At 36.7% G+C, this 22,423-nt stretch overlaps 1 protein-coding gene across 1 annotated transcript in view; it reads right to left on the reverse strand.

Moving 5' to 3' along the window:
• Window positions 1-1,353: 1,353 nt before the first annotated feature.
• Window positions 1,354-22,423, reverse strand: part of LOC129250976 (zinc finger protein 205) — a 43,381-nt gene continuing 22,311 nt past the window's right edge. The window contains exons 2-5 of the mRNA XM_054890488.1: window positions 17,521-17,661; window positions 4,188-5,044; window positions 4,023-4,119; window positions 1,354-1,681 (exon numbers count right to left, since the gene is read on the reverse strand). Of these exons, the coding sequence (XP_054746463.1) occupies window positions 1,539-1,681; window positions 4,023-4,119; window positions 4,188-5,044; window positions 17,521-17,661 (1,238 nt within the window). The 3' untranslated portion in view covers window positions 1,354-1,538. The remainder of the gene's footprint in view (window positions 1,682-4,022; window positions 4,120-4,187; window positions 5,045-17,520; window positions 17,662-22,423) is intronic.

Here is a 22,423-nt window from a genome sequence, read left to right on the forward strand (position 1 = left end):
ACAATACTACACATTTTCTCAATACTTATTTACATTGCGTATACATATTTATGTATGCACGCGTATTATTTTTTGTATGCATATAATAAGAATTTTGCAGTACGTGTAGCCTTAGCAGTTCTAAAAAAATAACTCAATTAGTTAAGTGCGTGTTTGCTTAAATTTAGTATTTGCATATCTTTTATATAATATATGTATGCGTAATACATCTTATATTTTCAATGTTTGCATTTTTCACAAAGCATTTATTTGCCGTTGCTGCATTTTACTTAATATTTAGTAAATATTTGGTTTCATATCGAAGAAAAACGTAAACAAAACAGAAAAGCACAACAAAATTGGAATTATAAAAATCAATAAAAAATATCATATTAAATTATCGTTTAAGAATTGCACATTAAAATTTTTACAAGTTTGCAACACATAAAAAACGTTAAGTGTTTGCTTCAGTTTTTGCTTGCATTCGCTTACAGGCTGCGTTCTCTTACATAGCTATTTCCTTTTTATGTTCGCTATTCGTCAGTGTGTCCACTTTCCTTTTCTTTTTTTAACTTATACACCTATTTTCAGCGAAATCGCTCGTATATCCTTCATTAATCATTCGTCTTGTTTAATGCGTTTGTTTTTAATATTCAGAAAAGATCACAGATCCTCTAAAATAATTCAAATAAAAATTGTTCACTAAATTTATTAAACTATTTTATCTTTTCTCCTTCAACTTATGCTTATATTCGTATCCATTTTATTTTTGAATCTAAGTCTAAATGCGCTTCGAGTTTTGCGTACTTAACTAACGCATCCCCACCTACAATTGTATGTACATATGTGTGCATATGTGTATGCATGTATGTATGCACTCGTATGCATCAATGATAATTGTTTGCGCGTTCCTTTTCAATGAGTTGCTATTCGTGTGTTTATGTCATTATTAAGTATTTTCTATCATTTCATCAGCGTATATAAATATTTTATGTTATTTTTATTTCATCTTCGTCGTTTTTCTTTGTGTTTTTCTTTTTCCTAACATCATACATATTTTAAATAAATATTTTGTACATCAAAATTGCTATTAAACGGTTTCAGTTATAACTAGTTGTTGTAGTTGTTATTAGCGCTCAACTATTATACAAATGGAACGCCATACTTTCTTTTAGCTTTGTGCGATTTGCTTTATCATCATTCACACCCCTATGCAGAACTACTTTCACTTTCATCTTACGTAGTGCAAATCCTTTGAACAAAATTACTTTAATACATCAACAATAAAAATGTATTTCTTGTTGAAAAATTGGAAAAAAAAATCAGTTTCTTTTCATTCTTCCTATGGATTTTCTTTATCATCTTCTTTCATCGTTTAAGGCTTAGCAGGACAGTCAGTAAATATTCAGAGAAACTTCCAACTGCGCACATATTGAAGACAACAACTAACATCCCACACGCCTTTGACAAGCGCGCGTATGCATGTTGTTAACTTCAAAATGGCGCAGTTTACAGTGTGAAGTTTCTTTGCATATTTACCAAAAGTCCTTGTACGAACCTCAGGAACCTTGTATCGTATTATTTTGCACATTGTTGCCGCTACCACTGCCGGCGTTGACATTCTGCGCCGAGACTTCAGACTTGACGCGACGTGCAATGTGCGAGCGTGTATGCTTGCGCAGATGATCCTTGCGGTAGAAACCTGGAAATACAAAATGGAGAAAGTTGAAAGAAATTATAATAATAATAGCGCCATGACTAATTCTATGCGAACCAGGATAGACGAACTTTGGCGGGAACCCGCCGGTCTGGAAATTTCAAAAAATCGATTTTTTGTTTTTTTTCAGTATTTCGAAAGTATAGTATCTTAAGAATATACCGTGAAATTTTCATCCGGAAATTCCCAATATTATAGCTTTTACAACCCATTAACTACCTGTAGCTGTACCTCAAACGTTAAACTCATTTATCTCAAAACGACTTTTTTCGGTCTGGTGTTGTCAAAAAAAGAAAAACTATTCAACCGAATCGTTTGAAATTTTAATATATTGTTCACAATATCAATAGCTATCGTGCGTACTAGAATCATATTGTTACATTACTTCGTATTTTTTTGATTAAAAAACTGAAAAAAAAAAAACGATTTTTAGAGTGTCAAATTCAAAACCGCGCCATTTTGTCAATTTTGTTTGTTTTTATTCTAGTACGGGACAGAGCTACAGTCATACTTATTAATAATTTTTTTGATTTTTGTGTTTCAGATAAATGAAGAGCCAAAATGGACAACACATCCAATTTTTCGGGAGGGTCAACTTCAGCGCCATTTTTGAAATTAGTAAAATTAAATTTGTTTTTTTTTTCATTTTTGTATGAAGATCGATATTTTCGCGTAAAACATGGTCAGGCATATACCAGCCTTAGAAAAATCAATGCAGGCGTTCCGCAAGGCAGCATACTTGGACCTGTATTGTACTTGTTGTATACTTCCGATTTGCCTGTTCCTAAATCCTGCAAAATAGCGACGTTTGCGGACGATACGTGCGTCCTCGCTGTTGGCGAAAACGTGGGTGAATCTACTGCGAAGCTACAGGAATCGATGACTGTAATAACAAACTGGACTAGTTTGTGGAATATTAAACTTAAAACTTAAACTTATGCTTGTACAGCAAAGTACTTGGGCATGACATTAGACACTAAGCTCAGGTGGAAGCAAGATGTCAAAATCAAAGTCGCTGAACTTAATTTAAAATATAGAAACTTGTACTGGTTTATCGGCAGAATGTCTAAATTACGCATTGGAAATAAATTGTTAATTTACAAACAAATCCTTAGGCCAGTGTGGACTTATGGAGCTCAACTGTGGGGATGCACCGCAAAAAGTAATGTAGAAATCATTCAACGTTTTCAAAACAACGTAATCTGGGACATTATATATGCGAAAGGACGACCTACATAGAGACCTATAATTCCATACAGTCAATGAATGATAAATCTCTACGCTGTCAAGCATGCCAATAGGATTGAGCAGCACATCAATGCTGAAGCCTCATCTCTTTGCGATGAAGCAATATATACTAGGAGGCTGAAGAGGAGTAGAGTAATAAGTAGATTTTATAACTGGGCCCTGAACCGTAGGGGTCAATTCCACAGCGGTTCAACTATGGATTGACGACTTCAAGAGGTCTACCCGTAGAAGACGCTGGTCTGAGTTGGCTTCTGCAGACTAACTTAGGAAACTTTGGAAAGAACCTAACGAGAAATTTACGACCTTTCTTCTAAAACTTGGTAGAAAGGACCTGAGAGTACTGATAGGTGTTAGCACAGGGCGCTCCGCCCGTGGTCACCATAAGGCTACCATGGGAATCATTCGCGGAAGAGTGACCTCCAACCAATTTCTCCGTCTTACCATCCATACTCTATCTATTCTGTCTCTTTGTTCCTTCCACAGTAATCTATCCGGTTCAGGTCTTCTTGACTGAGTGCTTGGACTTGGTAAACCCTCACAAATCTAACCTAATCTAATCTAACCGGAACGACCTAGATTTATGGACTGTCACTGAAGCAGCATTCCCCGTATATATTGTATATGGGGAAGGTTTATGCTGCTACAACAACAACATGAGAGAAACGATTGGTGCGTTTTGCTAAATTCGGCCCAAATTGCTTAAGCGGTTATTGCTCCAATCAATTACTGATTAACCTCGAAGGATTTCAAATATATTTATCTGAGCTTGAAAAGTCTCTGTCTGGAAGAAGCTTAAAAAAATTAACGAAAAAAATGTTGCATGAAAAATATTGCGAATATTGTAAAAAATACAATGAATGACTTGTTTATGTTTTCAATTAATTACTTCATAAGTCGGTTGAGAATTGCAGATAATGATAATTGAGAATTATTATTGATTATTTCAGTGCGATTACTCTTTGACCTAACTAACCAATTTTCCATTGGAAGATACAAAATCTCTCTGACCTCTAGCCTTATCTTTGTAACATTTGTTTTATAAAAAAAAATTCATTACAGAATTCCATTGTTCGCTTACCTTTGCCACACTCGACGCACACATGCTTCTTCTCTCCGGAATGTATGACAATGTGCAAAGTTAATTGCTCTTTGCGCTTGAATGATTTCATGCAAATCTGTTGAAAAATAACAAAAAACCAAACATTGCTGACATTTATTTCACATTTTTCTGAGCTCAACTTACATTGCACACATGTGGTCGATCCGGTATATGGGACAGTTTATGACGGGTCAAATGATCCTTACGCTTCAAAGCCGCATTACAGATGTCGCAAACGAATCGTCGTTCCACCGCATGTGAGATTACATGTTGTTCGATTAGACTGCGATCCGGATAGGCCATCTGACATTCGGGGCAACAATATAGCGTGGAACCGTCCAACGCCTTGATCTCACGAATCTCACCCGGTTTTGGGCGTGGTTTCTTCTCCTTTGGTGGCTTCTTCTTTCTGGTCTTTTTGCCAGTGGTCGTAGTGGTACCACCGGTTGAGGTAGTCGTGGTGCCAGCCGGTGCAGTGCTTGTTACAACATTACCATTTGTGACTGTACCATTGGCGGTGGCGGGTTGACCGTTATTGGCTTGTACATTAACATTTGTGTTTGGTGGATTGCCATTCACACCCGGATGTAGTGATGCGCCGTTGTTGGTAGCATCTGTCATATTGGTCATATGACCGCCATGTTCCATGCCAACAATACCACCATTATGATGTGTGGCGCCATTTGCTTGTTGATTGGACGGTGGGGCGAGTGCGACGCCGCCAAGTGCAAGACTCAAATTGGTGCCATTCTTGAGGACGTCACCCTTAAAACCCGATGGTGACGTATCCAAATTGCTCAAATTCAAATTCCCTGAGTTGATTTGTGAGCCGACAATACCTGAGGATTCCTTCTTTATTGTTTCGGAATATTTGAGGAAGTGTTGTATTGAGATTGGCAGTGTTGCAGATAGCAAATGCGATGAGTAATCGACGGTGTTGGCAGTATTGGCCAATGTTTGCCATGATTGATTGACATTCTGTAATATCTGTTGATTCAAAACTGGAAAAATTACAATACATTAAAAAAATCAGTCGAATTAGTTGGAATTGAGGCTTGTTAGGGGTTATATCTACATATATGTACGTATTAATATATATTTTTTATATCTCTTTTTTAGGCTTCTGTTTGAGTTTCACATTAAAACAATCAGCGATGGTTTTATGGCGTTGCCAAAAATATTTAACAAATGTCCAGAATAAAGGAAAAGCGTCAAAAAATTTGTTTTGAAATTTTCAATTTTTGGATGCCTAAAATCGACTCAATTTCCACTTGCGCAGCCTGGTCTGTCGATTGAGACAAAATAGCGAGTTACCTTGAAGCTAAAGGAATGCCTAGGAATTGTAAGTATTTTTTCTAATATATTTTCTAACTGGAATTTTTCTAACCCATATACATACATACGTAAAAGGGGTCTGGAGCTTCGTATTTTTTATTTTTTTTATTTTTTTTTGCTTATATGTTACAGAAGAAGTAGTGGAAAAAGTGTATATTTTCCCGCTATGTGGCGCTGGTGCCGAGATATCTTACAAATTGTGTTATTTGTCCGATTTAATTTCTACTTCGAAAATATATTTCTTATATCTGATGAAATAGTTCTGAAAAAAAAAAATCGTTAAGCATTTGAACTTTTATTATAAAAGAAAATGAGAGTACGAAGTAATTGCATTACGGATAAAACTTTCTTGCCTTTTTGTTTTTGTTTTCATATTTAAAAATAATAATTATTGTTTGGGGGCGTCCATAAATTACGTGAGATATTTAAGGGGGGAGGGGGTCGAGTCAAATCACATCTAATCTTACGTTGGAGAGAGGGGGCGGTCTCGGCAAATACCACGCAATTTTTTTTCTGGTTGAAACAAAGAAAAATTATACTATTTTGGTCCATTATCCAGATTTAATCTTAAGCGTAATCGTAGTATGATGTAGATCATTCACTAATTCGTTCGAAAGAAAATAATTTCATTCATACGTTATACATTACTGCTGTCAAACCACCATATTTGTTTTATACCAAATAGCTCAATTTAATCTGAATTTACGGTACAGTGTAGCCCGTCGTTTGTTTTCGCGCCACTATCAGCCGAACGTGCGACTCGATGAACAAGAGCGTACGAGCTGAGTGGCAGCGACACACAGACAGGTTCCTTCTTTGTTTAGAGAGAGCCAATATTTACTCCAGGTACATTGCAGTTGATTCATATCAAATTTTTATGCGTCCCTATTTTTTTTTGTTTTAGTTTTTTAACGAGCGTGAATGTCAACAAATTTTTATTAAGAGTTACAAAGGGAAATTGTTTTTAGTTTTTTTTTAGGTTGTGAAATGCGATGATCAGAACTGCTGCAGCCCACGCCGGAGTGATCTGCATATGATTCTTCACGACCGTTTTCTGCCACCTCCATACCCCATCACTTAGGTTGATTGACGTTTGATAATTCCGGACTTTAAAGAACATGACGGAAAGTCATTTGCTCCATTTCTAATACGCCTACCGATTCAACCGCTGAATGCCTTTATCAGCACGCCTTATGATCTCTATTGCCCAAGTATACGTGATGATTAGAGAAAATATGCTGCAGTACATGCGGTATTTACTTCGCATCTATCACGAGAGCTGCAGAGCACAGGCGAGCAGCTCACATTGCACCAGCTAAGCAAGCGCGTGTGTACCGCAAAGTGCGACCCTCACGGATTGTCGAAAGACGAGCTAATGAGTTACTGTGCGCAAGCGTCAACGGCTTAGAGTGGATAGATCAGAACGAAGTTGAAGGAGCAGATGATTTTACTGAAAATCATATGGACATGTTGGTCCCAATAATCTTTTTCTAATCGCAGTAGTTACGATTTAAGTCTTCTACGAGTATTGTTAAATTTTTATTACACTTACAACTCTCAGATATTGATTACTAGTCTTACCTAGTCGTAAATAAAAGCACGAGGCAATTTTGTTTTCTTTTTACAATAACAATCTAACGCGTTTACATAAGAAACCCACATTTTGAAAAATCTCACGTGAGATTGGGGGATGGGGAGGGGGTTGAATAAAATCTCACGACATCTCATCAGGGGGGGAGGGAGGTACAGAAAATTGAAAAAAACACCTCACGTAATTTATGGACGCCCCCTTTTAAAATCTTACAATAACGAATTAACTGATTTTTTATATCCATTGATTAATTTTTATGCCCATGTCATGCGTCTAGGATCAAATTGGACATCCAAAATTATCGTCCAATCTTCACGCTCTAATGCCCCTTTCAAAAGCATATACAGGGTGCGCCATCTTTTATATCGGTATGTAAACGCTGAATAAATTTGTCATTTACTAACGGATCGACTTCAACATACATGTTTTCGATTCGTCAGTTCGGTACAATTTCAACCATGGATCGCTTTACACCGAAACAACGCACTGAAATAGTGACGCTATACATCGAAAATAGTCGTTCTATTGTTCTAACTCAACGCGCCTATCGCAGAAAGTATCGCGGCAAACATGTAACGTCTGACAATACTATTCGTCGTTCGGTGTCGAATTTTTTAAGCACGGGACAGTAGGAGATCGTCAACATGCCGTTCATCAAAGATCAAGACGTTCCAATGAAGTTGTTGAAGCGGTGCGGGGGAGAGCATTGCCCAGGAGCCAACAATGTCGTACCGTCGTCGTGCTCAGCATTTTGGCGCCAGTGAAACCACAATGAACCCAATTTTTGGATGCAAATTTGAATGACTGACGAAGCACATTTTAACCTCTCTGGCAGCGTGAATAAACAAAATTGCCACATTTGGGGAACTGAGAATCCACACGAGATCCATGAAACGCTATTGCATGATCGGAAAGTAACAGTTTGGGCCGGCATTTGCGCCAAAATCATCATTGGGCCATATTTTTACCGACAAAACGAAACGGTCGATGGAAACCGATATTGATGGATGTTGGCTCATTATGTCTGCCCGCAAATGCGTGACGGTTTAGACGGTTACTGGTTTCAACAAGACGGTGCGCCATGCCACACTGCGAATGCAACAATTGAATGTCTGCAACGAACATTTCCGGGACATCTAGAGTCAAAAAGAGGCGACATCGACTGGCCCCCCAGGACAGATAGAAGGAAATATGGATAAGCATATGTATCTGAATATATATACCTAGAAATAATATGGAGCCATATTCTTTCGAGTTTATGCCAGTAAATTGGATATTTATGCACGACAACGATCCCAAACATACTGCGGGAGTGATCAAAAACTGGCTTTCGCAGGAAAATATTACCCAGCTCGATTGGCCAGTGGATTTAAATCCAATCGAAAACTTGTGGAATGATGTGAAGGCGATAGTTGGACAAAAAAAATTTAAAAATATCGATGAACTTTGGGAAGGTGTACAGGAAGCATGGAACTCTATTCCTTTGGACAGGTGCCAAAAGTTAACAGAGAGTTTACCACGCAGGTGTGAAGCAGTTATACAGAATAACGGCTATTCTACCAAATATTGATATGGTAAATAATAATAGTCAACAATCTTTTCTCAATTCTTACAAATATTTCATATTTTTTACAGAAATCAAAACTGCGCTGAGTCTTTGTCCAAGTCCCACTATGACCAAATAAGAATAACTTCTAATTTTACATATTTTTACTAGGGAAAACTGTCTACTTTAAGTTATTTATTTAAAGTTTTAAATATATTTATATTAGTTAAAAAAATTGCACTTAATTTGGTTTCATATCATTTAATCGAGCATTATATTGAACTCTTTTTAAGTGCGCTAAACGCTTGACCATAGCTGTATATCGCCAAAAAATTATTAAAACCACATTCTCGCCGAAAACGTTTTGGATCGCTGTAACACACAAATGGCTTCACCAAACTTCTCAAAGAACTTTTTTTTTAACGTAATGTTACCTATAAATTACTAAATAATATAAATTGATGCAATATCTAGTGCAAAAAGCTTCGAACTTATACCTCAAAAATCTGTAAGTTGCCTTTATGCTAATAAATATTTTACATGGATCTTGTACAGGTTGGCTAGTTGGCGCTCCAACAAACAGCAGGATGTTAATTTTCGAATTAGCACAATAAAAGAAATAAAAAGAAAAAATGTCAAACCATTTGGGCAACCTACCCCAACAATAAAAGGGAACGAGTGCTCATTCGCCTTCTTGCGGTAAGTCATACACATATACATACAAAGGCACATACTGCTTGAGCTGATGGATTGATTTGGTACAGCGTGGCTTCCGCCAAGGACATTTATTGCAGCCATAAATTATGCATGTGTATAGAGCACATACACATAAACGGCACATTTTATGTTCTATAAACTTTGTGCACGACAAACACAAACACAAAGTATATATTTATATATAATGCCGCAATATGCTCATGTACATATGTGTGTATGTATATGGTTTCATACAAAGTTTTGGTTGAATATCGAAAAGGATCAACTTAAAGTAATCCAACCACGTGTAAGAAACAAGTCATAAGCGCAGAAAGAAGGAGAGGAAAATAATGTTTTGCACAAAAAGAAGCACTTTGAAGAAATGGAATTTTAGCGTAGTTTAAATGCTACAAAAAAGAGATTACATTAAAGTAACAAAAGAATAAGAGAACAAGGAAAATATTTTACCCACACCTATGCGTCAAAATTTTACCATAAGACAATCAGATAGACAGACATAAGTTCATGCTTGTGTTTAGGGAAAAATACAGGCATACATACAAAATGTTGTAAAGTGTGTCAGTAATATCAGCATACAAACATAACTATAAAATTCCGTGCACAAACACATACTTATACATAATGGATGGAAATGTATGCATAAAAATATTCACCGACATAATGGGTGATTTTTTCTATATGTGTGGAACACCTCTTTTCAAACTTTGCTTACTTTATTAGCTTGGCACTTAGTGTTTGTAAAAAGTTCATATTAAATTAACGCATCTGTATTTTAAAGGGGCTATCTAGTCGATACAATTTTGCACCATAAACAAAGGCCTTTTATCGCGCTAATAGCCGGCTAATGCTGACTCTCATATTGTCAATCGTATCAATTTCATCAGCTTGACGTACTTGCACAAAGAGTAGACCAAAAAGGACAAATCGCGTGCCTTAGGCGACCAATTTCTTGAAATGATTCCATCACCAAAAGCTCGTTTAAATAAAGTGAGGATTCCTATACAATTTTGTTAAATGAGACTCATCCCCGAAGGAGATTTAATTTCACGTTTTTTTAGCCCATCCTGTAACGTACGACCCAAACCATACTTCAATGATTTCAATTCTTGCACCAGTTGCATTTTATACGACGGTGTAGGTCCAGATTTTTTCACAAAATTTTCATGTAGTGAATGGGCAGAGGTCAAGTTGTTGAGCCAGTCGGAAAACATGAGAACATCGAATCTACTAATTGGGGTCCTCGGTCTTACTCAAATCTACAGCGGCGATAACTGCTTCGGTATGCGCATTATGAATTCGCACGAATTCCACAAAAGTTAATGTATATAATGCGTGCGGGATGCTTGTAGGCTGTCCGCACAAGGCGTGAATTTTGAAACAAAAAATTTATAAATTGTATTTTTATGGTATAGTGAAGAGAATCGGGAAAAAACATGTGGGTGCGCCTATTTGGTTAGCTTGTCGGACAGAGATTCTGTTCCACATGCTTGAAAAAACACCCCTTACATAAAAATATAATACAAGAAAAAATGGCATGAAATTGTGTTTAAAAACAACTGACTGGCGCAGCGACGAACATATTTGCATACAAATAGCAAAACCTTCTTTTAACGCCATTCGCCTCCTCCACCCAACTGTAGGCTAGGCACCAAAAACGACCCAACCGGCGCAGGTTTGATAACTTTTGCAAGCTGCTAAAAAAACGCACGTTTTCTATTTAATGGATTACGAGCACGACTGAGGCTGAGACGACGAAGGCGGCGACTGGCTGACTGCTGGTCATAAGGGTTAAGCGGGATGTACGAAACTGGAGCAAATCAGCAATGTTGTGGTGGTTCCGATGGTTATGCAGCGTCCTCTAGTTAGGTGGCCATATGACAACAAAATTATTAGGCACATTTGATAAACAGCAGGCAGAGGGGAAAGCAGGCCGGCTGGCACAAAGTAGCAGTTATATATAATATATGTATATGCCTAACGATAATGTGCGTCCTTGAAGTCTCACACGTTCTTAGGACATATGTATGTAAGTATATTTTTATAAGTTCTCCGAGTTTCAAGTTTTGATTTTGTAACTGGCAGGTCGCGACAAAGGCAAAGGTTCGGACTTTTATTTTTTAATAGCTTCGTGCCTAACACTTTCATCCTTCGGTTACTGAATTCAATTTTGTTAGGATTTTATTATTTGATTGAGGCTAAATTTTTGTGTCAGTTTTTTTCAGGATTGATCCATTAGATATGTCAATAATTAAGAAGTGCCTCTGTAGCTCAATTAAAAATTTTTGAATATTAAATCTTTGTGTTCCTGCTTTCATAAATCATGTATCACTTGTAAAAAAATTGTTTGTCAAACCCAGAAACCCATGATCATAATAACAGGTTTGCTCAGTAAGCAGCTTTTTCCTTTTCTTCCTTCTCTCATGACAAATCGGCTCCTTCAGCAAGACACTTGATTACTAGCTCTAGAACTTCAACTACTCAGTGATAAAAGTACCATTGGAATACCTTTGGGCACGAGTAAACAAATAATTAAAAACAACATTAACCAAGAGGTCAATAGATCATGGAGAGATGAAGATACACTTGTAACAGCTAGGCTACTATGGCCGCAAATAAACAAGAAAAGGACAAAGGAATTGCTTAACCTCTCAAGAGATGATATCTCGAAGGTCGTGGCTTGTATAACCGGTCATTGGCTATTTGGCAGGCATTCCTCGAGACTAGGAGTTTTCTCCCAAGAATATTGCAGAAGTTATAGAGATGAAGAAGAGGAAGAAACAGTTGAACACTTCCTTTGCAATTGTCCAACCCTAGCTAAAATCAGAGCAGGTTGTCTAGGTAAATACTTTTTCAATTCTCTTACATAGCTCTCTGGCGTAGGGATGGAATCAATTCTACGTTTCATAAGAGCCACAAAAGGGTTCAACGAAGAAACGTAAGTGGGGTTCCCGTGTAGTATAGTGGTATCACAACGGTCCTGTAAGGTCTAAGTGAGTTGGTCGTACAGACCGACTACCACCATAACCTCGTTTCCACGACAGTCGGTTCTACGTTACCGAAACGACCCGGATTTATATCCGGCCAAGGACTGTCACTCCAGCAGCATTCCCCATATGTAAGTATGGGGAATGTTTATGCTGCTACAACAACAACAACCACCATAACCTAACCTAGCATTTAACAAAGATCTAAAATGGGGAGCAGGGTTGGATAATCTCCACGAAGATGCGATAGAATATAATGCCGAATTCATGATAAAGAAGCTGGGAATGACAGAACATGTTTCCAACGAGCCTTCACATGGATGGATGAAGTTTCCAGTGCACGTAAATGCCAGTGCCGACGTCAAGAAGCTTTCTTCCAAAACAATAATGTATCTATTAATTAAACATTTCCACAAATAAATTCAAATCAAAACATTTATTAAAAAAAGCTCTTAATATAAAAATAATTCATTTAAATAAGTTTAGGTATTTTGTCAATTTGTTAATAATGTAAAAATAATCGTGACTTGGGTCTCAAAACTTCAAACTTACGTGGGCAAAGCATAGTAAAGTAAGGCGTGAGGATGTTCAAAGTTTTAGTAGTTTTTAGTCGACTAAGAATTCATTTCTTGCTTAGGCAAAATAATAGCTTCATGTTGGCGAAACTTCGCAATTTCGCGAACGGTTTTAAATTTAAAAATTAATTCATAAAACATAATTCTTGGAATAAGTTAAATCACCCGAGGAGAAGATGTTCGTATGTTAGTTTAGAATGACCGAGTCTCAGACGTATGAAAGTTGTGATCTGGTGTTTGGAAAGGGAAGTTGGGAATAGGGATTTTTTACAATCAGGATTTATAAGGGTGTATGGATGATTAAATTGAGACCATTCAACCTTTTTTAAGTGGGAAGAATGGCGGTTGATAGTTTTATGGATGTCATTCGAGAAAATGTGTCGAAAATGATCGAGGGGTTGGAATACATTTCCAGGAATGCCTATATGGCTAGGTATCCAAAGAAGCTTTCTTTTGTTAGGTTATTTCATTAATTTATCCCTGATTCAACAAACGATCTGATTACCATTAAAGATATTTTTTAGCGCTAGACAGACTTACAAGCTGTCTGTACATATTAAGAATTTTCCCTCATTATTTGTTGCATTCTCTGATGCTTGAAGGCAGAAAAAATGGAGCTATTCGGAGTCAACCAACCATTGCATATTAGGCATCCGTCATTCTCTACCACAGCAAAAGTTGTACCATGTCAGTATGTGAACCATCGGTGAAAATCGTTACCTAATCTTTTAAGGGGGGGTAGGGTCACAAAATCGAAATTTTTTTTCTTCACTCATCTTATAGTAAATCTTTTCAAGAATGTTGTGTCAAAATTTTAAGTGGATCGGAGCAGAACTCTCAAAGTTATAGCCTTTGTAGGCACTCTACCTCGAATGCGGAGCATCGATAATTTCTCAGAGTCATTTTTTCAAACGCGTTTTTCCCGAAACGACTTCTTAAAAGTCGGTGCCAATCACAACTCCGAAACTATTCAACCGATTCTTTTCAAATTTGGCATACGTTTTCTAAATCAAAAATACCTCCCCCCTACAGTTTTTTTCATTTTTTTTTTTTTTAAGGTTGTTTTTCACTTACAAATATGGCGAAATTTTTCTCCAAAAATGCTCGTTTTACGTTTTTTTGCCAACAAAACTACAAAAATGAAAAGAAAAAATTTTATTAATGTAGGGGGGAGCATTACGTCATACTTTAACTGAAAAATTCGACTTTTTTAGTTTCAGATGATTCTACGACGAATGCCGATTGGCACCGCAGAGCACCTCTCGAAAAACATATCTCCAAAAAAACTCTGTCATGGGCTTATTTGTCAATATTTTATTATTAATATTTTTTAAAAACTTATTGAAAAGATGTACAATAACATGTAACTGATTTTATTAAAGTATCTTAAGCCATATTTCTGTAAAAAATTCAAAAAAAAGTGTTTTTTTTTAGCGCTAAACCCTACCCCCCCTTAAGGACTGCAAATGAATTATTTCCATAAAACGTTATAAAAAACTACCGCATTTGTGTTAAGTTTACTGAAAGCATGAAGGTCGACATTTATTGATGCAGGAAGGAGTTTCCAGGGACACTGACTACTAATTTTCGAGCAAGATGCCGGTAAAGATATACCCAGTTTGTTGCATTTGCAGATGCCACGACGGATGACCGAACAAATTTTGAAAGAGCGATTGTGCCCAGAAGCGGTCTTAAATGTGTTGAAAAGAAGTTTATTTGTAGTGCTTGAAAATTTGGCTATAAGTTTAAGAGTAATTATTTGACATTTTTCAGTGATAAATGGAAGACCAGCTTCAGCTAAAACACACTTGATAGGAAACGTTGGGAAGGCGTTAAGGCTAGGCCTGACCGCTGAATGATAAGGGGATTGAGAAGGTTTAGATGCTGTTTGGCACACCAGCCGTAAATGCAAACCTTTAATAATTGAATCGTGCATGAAATTTTTGAAGATAATAACATGAAATTTGACACAGATATCAGTGCCAGTACCATTAAGCCAAACAGATCTCCAATTTGATATACCCGAGAAGTTTAAATTGGGAAGTTGCGTTTCCATTTGATTACATGCACTGTAGATTCAATATTCTCATAAAAGAAAGGGCTGAATGAAATAAAGTTCCAAATGAAATAGTTCTTTGGTGGCATACGTTTCACTAGGGTAGGTTAGGTTGAAGCGAATGTCCACTTTGGGACACACTCAGACTCATAGCCCATTTTGATGCCGTGTGGGTAACTTATCCTTATCTCACCTAAAGCACACACTGGGCTTTTTAAAAATTTTGGAAAATCTCAGAGCTCCACAGTACTGAGATCTTCCAATTTATTAAAAATTGTCTACCTTAAATGGTAAATCTACGTCTACGTCTGGATAGAGCAGAACAGATCGTATCTTCCTCATCTAGGCAGCTTCTACAGAAGTCATATGTTGCACGCCCATCCTCTGCTCGTATCTGCCTATTTGACATATTAAAAAGTTTGGTTTCAGTATAAAGAAGTAATATATTATATATCTATATAACTGGCGCTTACACGCGTTTCAGGTATTTGGCCGAGCTCCTCCTCCCATTTGAAGCGTGCGTCTTGATTTCGTTTCAAAAATGGAGGGGCCTACAGTTTCAAGCCGACTCCGCACGGTAGATATTTTTTATGAGGAGCTTTTTCATTACAGAAATACACTAGGAAGTTTGCCATTAGAAAAAAGTTTTTCTTCATTTTGGTGTTTCACCGAGATACGAACCTTTACGGAGACTTAATTTCGTTTTTGGTATTCTTATAAAAAATATACTTCTAAATTTGTTTGACCTATTCTAGTTCGTTTTTTTAAATTTTTTGACATTATAATATAATACAATTTTAAAACGACGACTTCAGTGGTCATTGCAGATGGTTATACGCTTGACAGTGCCACTAAATCGTATTCGGCAACTGTTTTAGGTGCAGGCGCTCGAGTCGGGCTGTTTATTGCACTACAAAGTTTTCATCAAGAAGTCGAGTATGCATGCCGGGACCCAATATAGGGTTACAAAGTATCGCTGCATTCTCCCGATGAGGAGCAGGTGGCCTTAAAAATCGTACATACGATTGATTGCACCGATTCCTTTAGGGTGGTATGAGCATGTAATAGGAGGCAACCTCTACTCTATTAAAATGATATAAATTCTCTGGTCGGAGTAGCAAGCCAGCACTTATTTCATTGTTAGTGATTGAAGATTACTTTTTAAACTGTTTGGAACATCTTTTCAATAGCATAGTTAAATAAGTAGTATTGCTTGTAATCGAAAGTTCAAACTATAACAATTTCCGTTGTTATTAGTTGTCATTATTCAATTTCAGATTTATATTAATTTTTTCCCCCTTATCTTTGTCTTAATCGCTCTCTCTACCTCTATCTTTGTCTCTATTTCTATAAGGTTCTTTATCTCTCTCTTTTCTGCTTTATCTTTATCTTACCTTTATCTTATATATATTCTCTTTCATTTTTATCCTTATATTCAGTATTTAAAGTACCTTTTTCTTTATTTTTGTTTTTGTCTCCTTACCTTTGGTTCCATCCATCTCTCTAGCTTTATCGTTGTCTCTATTACTATTCCGTTATTCATCTTATTTTTTCTTTTCTGCTTTCTATTTATTTTTATTTTTATCTTTACCCTGACATTTATCCCTATCTCTATTTTTATTATTTTACTATCTACATATTCACTTTCACCGTAGTCACTATTTTCAGTAATTAAATTCACTTTTTATTTATCTTTATTTTTATCTCCTTATCTTTGTTTTTATCCCTCTTCTATCTCTCTATTTGTCTCTATTTCTATCTCGTTCTTTATCTTAATTTTATCTTTTTTATTGTGCTTTATCTGTATCGTTATATTTATCTTTATTTTTATCTTTAACTTTAACTACATTTTCACCTTCACCTATGTCCTTGTATTCACTATTTTATTTTACTTTCATCTTTGTCTTTATCTTTATGTATTTATTTTATTTTTATTTGTATTTTTATTTTTATATTTATCTTTGCCTTTATCCTTTTCTTCATCTACATATTCACCTTCACCTTCACCTTGATCTAAATCTTATTCTTGAACCGTAAGCAGCGCTAATCCTGCGTCAATATTAAAGCATACATTTAGGAGTACATATTTCGGCATTTGATTTGGTGTCATTTTAGAATTGCTTTTTTCGCTTTATATTAAAATAATCTGAAATTTGATTAACTTTTTTCGGTGCAGCATCAAACCACTTTCGTTTGATTTACACTTTTTTCTACCTTAAAAATATAGTTCAGCCGTAAAAGCGATGTAAAGAAACCATATTTGCCCATTTAAATATGAGAAGATGTTAAATTCATCTTTGAGATAAAGGGAAAAAACATTGAATACCTTTTCAAAAAAGCTTCTACAGCGTAAATTTCTATGCTGGCCTTTGCTCGAAATCTTATTATCAGTACAACTCAAAATGTTTATTAATTATAGTCTTCAAAGCACAGAAAAAACTAACTCAAATGCAATTGGAACAGCTTTTGAGTGCTGAAAAGGAAACAACAGCATTTTTATGATAATTTTTCAGCGTTTCGAAAGCAGTAATTAAAATAGCGGCCTTAGATATTTCGCAAAAATCCTTGCCGGCAGGGTGCTAAAAGTTATTTTCAAAATTTCTTTTATCTTCCATCGTTGTAACTTCCTGGTTCATAAATCGATATACACTTTTTGGAGGCCAATTGATTTACCTTCTTCACGGTCGCGCTCTATTTTCGGATGTATCTTTCCTTTATGATCCACTGAGTTGAGAAAATTCAAATCGGTTTGCGGCTGTGAATATGGTATGGATATATTTTGTCCGTATTGCATTGTATTATTGGCAGCCGAAACTGAAAGTAGATAGAAATGACAACGAATTAGTTAAGAATAGTGATAAATGAAGTGGAAAAAGCAAAAAGCAAATGAAAATTCGGTCAATATGACAAATATGGAAATTTGTATGTGTGAGGTATAAAAGTTTGACACTGTTACAACACCGCAGACATACAAAGTAATAAAATTTATTACACATTTTTTATGGTTGTCTGATTCTTATTATTGCACGCGATAATAGAGTTTTTTGCCGGAGCTACAGCGTAATTATTTGTAGTATTTTCTTTATCTAAAAATTGAACTATAAATTTTTTCTATATAAATCACAAACTGAGTTTTTGTATGCACAGCATTTGAAGATGAATCTATGCGTGCGATTTTAAACACCAGCACCACCGTTCGACTAATAACTGACTGGCTGAGTGAGCAGCTGGTTGCTTGGTTGGCTGCTAGCCTCGACATATATGTATGTATGTATGTATGTATGTATATATGTATGTGCACAGACAGCTGGGAATCCACAATGCGACTGTGTCCCTACGTCACCTCAAACTCGACATTTTGCCGGCAATCTGTCGGCGTATACCGAAGAACGAAACGAGATTGGCGAGACGAAGCAGGCTAAGTCATTGATGGAGGACAAGGAAAATGAGAAAATTAAGGTGGTCTTTGGGACACCAGTCGTTGCGGTACGGGCCCCCAAACTCGAAAAATATTCTTATATGTTTGTACGCGTATACCTTTAGTCATGCGTGCTTTTCATATACACGCCTATGCATGTATTCGTGTAAAATTACGTGTGCGCGTGTAACGCGCTTTCGGCAGCCTAAATCCAGACGATGGCACCGATGATTATGACGAAGTCGAGAACGACGGCGAAAAATTTAATATGCAAAAAAAGTAGTGCCCAAAATCCCATATGACCTAGCCGCTCCCGCGTAACCGGCAACTATGGTGGAGCACTTACAGCTGCCTAAAAGTTTGTTGTTGCAGTTAAAGGCGAGCGATCAGCTGCCGACTTATAGCGCAACTAAGGGTTGTCAACAAGCGAGCAAAAACGGTGAGCCGAGATGCCGAGGTGCCGCCCGAGCCATCTGAACCGTTGGAGCATACATACATACTTACGGCGACAAGCTGCGTCAGAACACGCATATAGCCAATTTGGGCTGCTTGATGCCTACATACAAACATACATACTTATATTCGTAGTATATACGCATCTACACATTCCTTTCTGTATTGGTTGCTGGCTGGCTGGCCTGTACCTATACTTGGGTAGAGCTATGATTGTTTGTATCCATAATATTTATTTGGCTCGTCGTGACTGCCAAGGCCATTCGAGCGATTGCGTTGACGCGTGCATGAATATGTATGAGAGCATGCTTGTGTGAGTGTGTGTGTGTGTGTCGGTGTGTAGGTGTGTGGCACCTATCAACAGTGCCGTGCCGAACCTTCAGCTCAACGACAGTTCGGCAGCAAACGCCCCACCAACATAGACACCGAATGTCTGCCAAATGTCCCAGTGATGTTTGGTGCTTAAAGGGGAAAGCAGGGATGTGAAGGCATACACACAATAAATTTAAATGTATATATGCAGGTATGTATGTTTGAGCAATTTGGCTGTAATCAGTAGAACGCTTATATAGGAAAACGGAAATAGAAAAGCCGGTTGTTTGTTGGTAGCGTCGGCAAATAGCCGATATCTGGGCTCTGCTATGCTCCGCTCAAATGTTACGTATACGCGCCGTCGTCCGACCAACCAGCCAACGTGTGCTTCTGCATACACTTATGCATACATTTTACGGTCGGCATTCGTGCGATATTCGTCTAGAAAATCTGTGTGGGTTTTCTGTTAATTTTTTTTTTTTTTTTTCAATACACTTCATATACTTTGCAGCATGGCTCAGGCTGCTGTTGTCAATTACTTATTTTGTTTTCCATTTGCTTTTTTTGAGCAATTTTGGTAGGCACACTTTTATATAGGAAACGTGTCGCTACGCATTTATACATTCATACATATACTTCAGTGCTTTAAGGACAATTTTTGGATACATATATACATCATTTTATGTATAATTTCGTATGTACACAACCGTCGCGTCGGCTCATATGTTTCACGGAAGTTTTTAATATTTCATTAGCAGCTGTAACTTTGGTGCTGGCGCATGTTTGTAATTTAAATAGAACATTCATGTGCTGTCTTATGTACTGAGGTAATTTAATAAATAAATCACTCGGAAGTTTGGCTGCGTACAAGAATACTCACATACAATTGAACATAGTGAAGAAAAATAAATAAAGGACATGAAATATCTTATAATCTTAAAGTAAAAATACTTATACTGTCAGTATACCCATTTGATTGTTTCTTTCTATGTTCAGACACATTTTCAAATTCTTATCAAAAAACTAGAAAAATTTCTCGCACTTTTCATTCCAACTCTACGAGGTTGAGATAGAATGTCTAAAAATAATTGTTATGGTATCTGCAGTTTTATAGCAGATTAAATTTTGGTACAATAAAGTGCAAGTTTCAAATGGTTAATTTATGCATATTTTTGACAATTTTTCTTCCTGATGGTCTTGTGAATTTTCTCCATATAACGAATGCTCAAAAAATTTGTACAAAAAACGAAAGCTTTTGCTTTTTAATTCTGCTGTTTGCTCTTTCTCAGATAAGCCATGGATGACTACAACTCAACTTAACAAATGAAGAGACATGAAATTATCGTCGCTTTATTTGCAAATCGCACCGATTTAAAAATCTTAAATTTTCGTGCATGGTGTAAGTGCCCTCGTTTGCCGTAAATTGGAGACATCAGGTAGCGGTGCAGAATCTGTTGCAAAACGCAAAAAATACGAGAAAGTTCTCACACTGTCTGATCTGCAGGATTTATTCAACAAGCGCAAGCGATCATTGACGAGGACCCATCAAAGTCAAAACCTTGCAAGGGAACTTAATGTTTCAGAAGGTCTTATCCATCGAATTGTGCGTGAAGATCTCTGGTATAAAACCTACGTTATGCGCAGCCGTAGTCGATTGTGTTGGTGCGTAATTACTATTCGGAATTCGGAGGGAACGTAGGTTCGAATCTCGGTCAGAGACCATAATGAACAAAAAGTTTTTTCTAATAGTGGTCGCCCTTCAGCAGGCAATGTCGAACCTCCGAGTGTATTTCTGCCATAAAAAATATCTACTGTTTGCAGTCGGCTTGAAACAGTAGGTCCTTTCATTTGTGGAAGAACATCAAGACGCACACCACAAATAGGAGGAGGAGCTCGGCCAAATACCTAACAAAAGTTAAGTTTATTTAATTTTTGGATACGAAAAGAGTTTTGGTAAAAATTTTGAAGTTGTCCTTCCGCATTCATCTCTAACATACGTCTTTTCTGAAGTTTTGCTGACATAGGAAGAACAGCGTATAACTCCTCAAGACTTTTATAAGAAATGTGTTGCTTTTCCTGCATCTTACTCAACTAAATTTTACTCTTCAAATAAAAGTAAACGGAGTTAGTTGTGGTTTTTAGTGTAATTTTTCTTTTCAATATAAAAATAAATACCTTTAAAATTTTGCTGTTCGCCTTTTAAAACTGAGTGAAACATGATAGCAACGATAACACGATGTTTAAAAAGACGAACCACAAAAATGACAGATTGTTATTTTATAATCCTATGGAAGTTGTTGTGCAGTAGTGAAACTCTGTATTGATGGTGTACCCATATATCTTTTAACAAGACTCTGTTCCTTCACACGAAACGATGGTGACATAAGATTGGATGGCTGAAAATTTCCATGACCACATAACACCGAACTTATAGACCCCTAAGGTAATAGTCTGGTCAAATACCCATTTTTTATATATATTTTTTAGGAATTTTTTTTTAAGAAAATAAAATGTGATCGTTTTGATTTTATAGTATGTTATTATTGGCATCAAATGGTATACAAAAACATTTTTTGTTTGACAAATTTTTTTGTAGTAGTGTGGCACCAAAGTAAGCGTCTTAAAAAAAGATAGGTGGCTTGTCAATAGGATTTTGGCTCTTCAAGACATCTGAAACGAAAAAGTAAAACTGATTATTATTCTGTAGGCTTGTCATTCTGGCAGGTACTAGCATGGGAAAACTGCAGTCTCATTTCCAAACGAAAAACATACGTTTTTTTCAAAAGTCCGCCATTTTGTTGTTTTTTCAAAATATTTTGGACACATCTTTCCAACGCAAAGAGGGCTTCCTCTTTCTCTGCTACCACCAGCTGGTACCGCATCCAATACTTTCAGAGACAGTTTGTATCCATTTGGGCGACATGACCCAGCCAGTCCTATGTCTATGTCGTCGTAAAGCTCATACAGTTCATCGTTCCATCGCCTGCGATATTCACCGTTGCCAACGTGCAAAATCTTGGGCAGAATCTTTCGCTTAGAGAGCCTTGTAGAGTGTTAGTTTTGTTCGTCGAGAGAGGACTTTACTACTCAGTTGCCTACTTAGTCCAAAGTAGCACTTGTTGGCAAGAGAGATTCTACGTTGAATTTCAAGGCTGACATTGATATCGGTGTTAATGCGGGTTTCTAAATATATAAAGTATTTTACAACCACGAAATTATAACTGTCAACAGTGACGTGGGTGCCGATACGGGAGTGCGTCAACTGTTTGTTTGAAGACAGGAGGTACTTCGTTTTGTCCTCGTTCACCACCAGACCCATCCGCTTTGTACAGTTGGAGAAGGCAGAGCTAACAGCTTTATAAAAATTCGATAAATTTTTTCATAAAAATTTTC

Source organism: Anastrepha obliqua, chromosome 1 (assembly GCF_027943255.1).
Source record: "Anastrepha obliqua isolate idAnaObli1 chromosome 1, idAnaObli1_1.0, whole genome shotgun sequence".
In the NCBI taxonomy this organism is placed as follows: Eukaryota; Metazoa; Arthropoda; class Insecta; order Diptera; family Tephritidae; genus Anastrepha; species Anastrepha obliqua.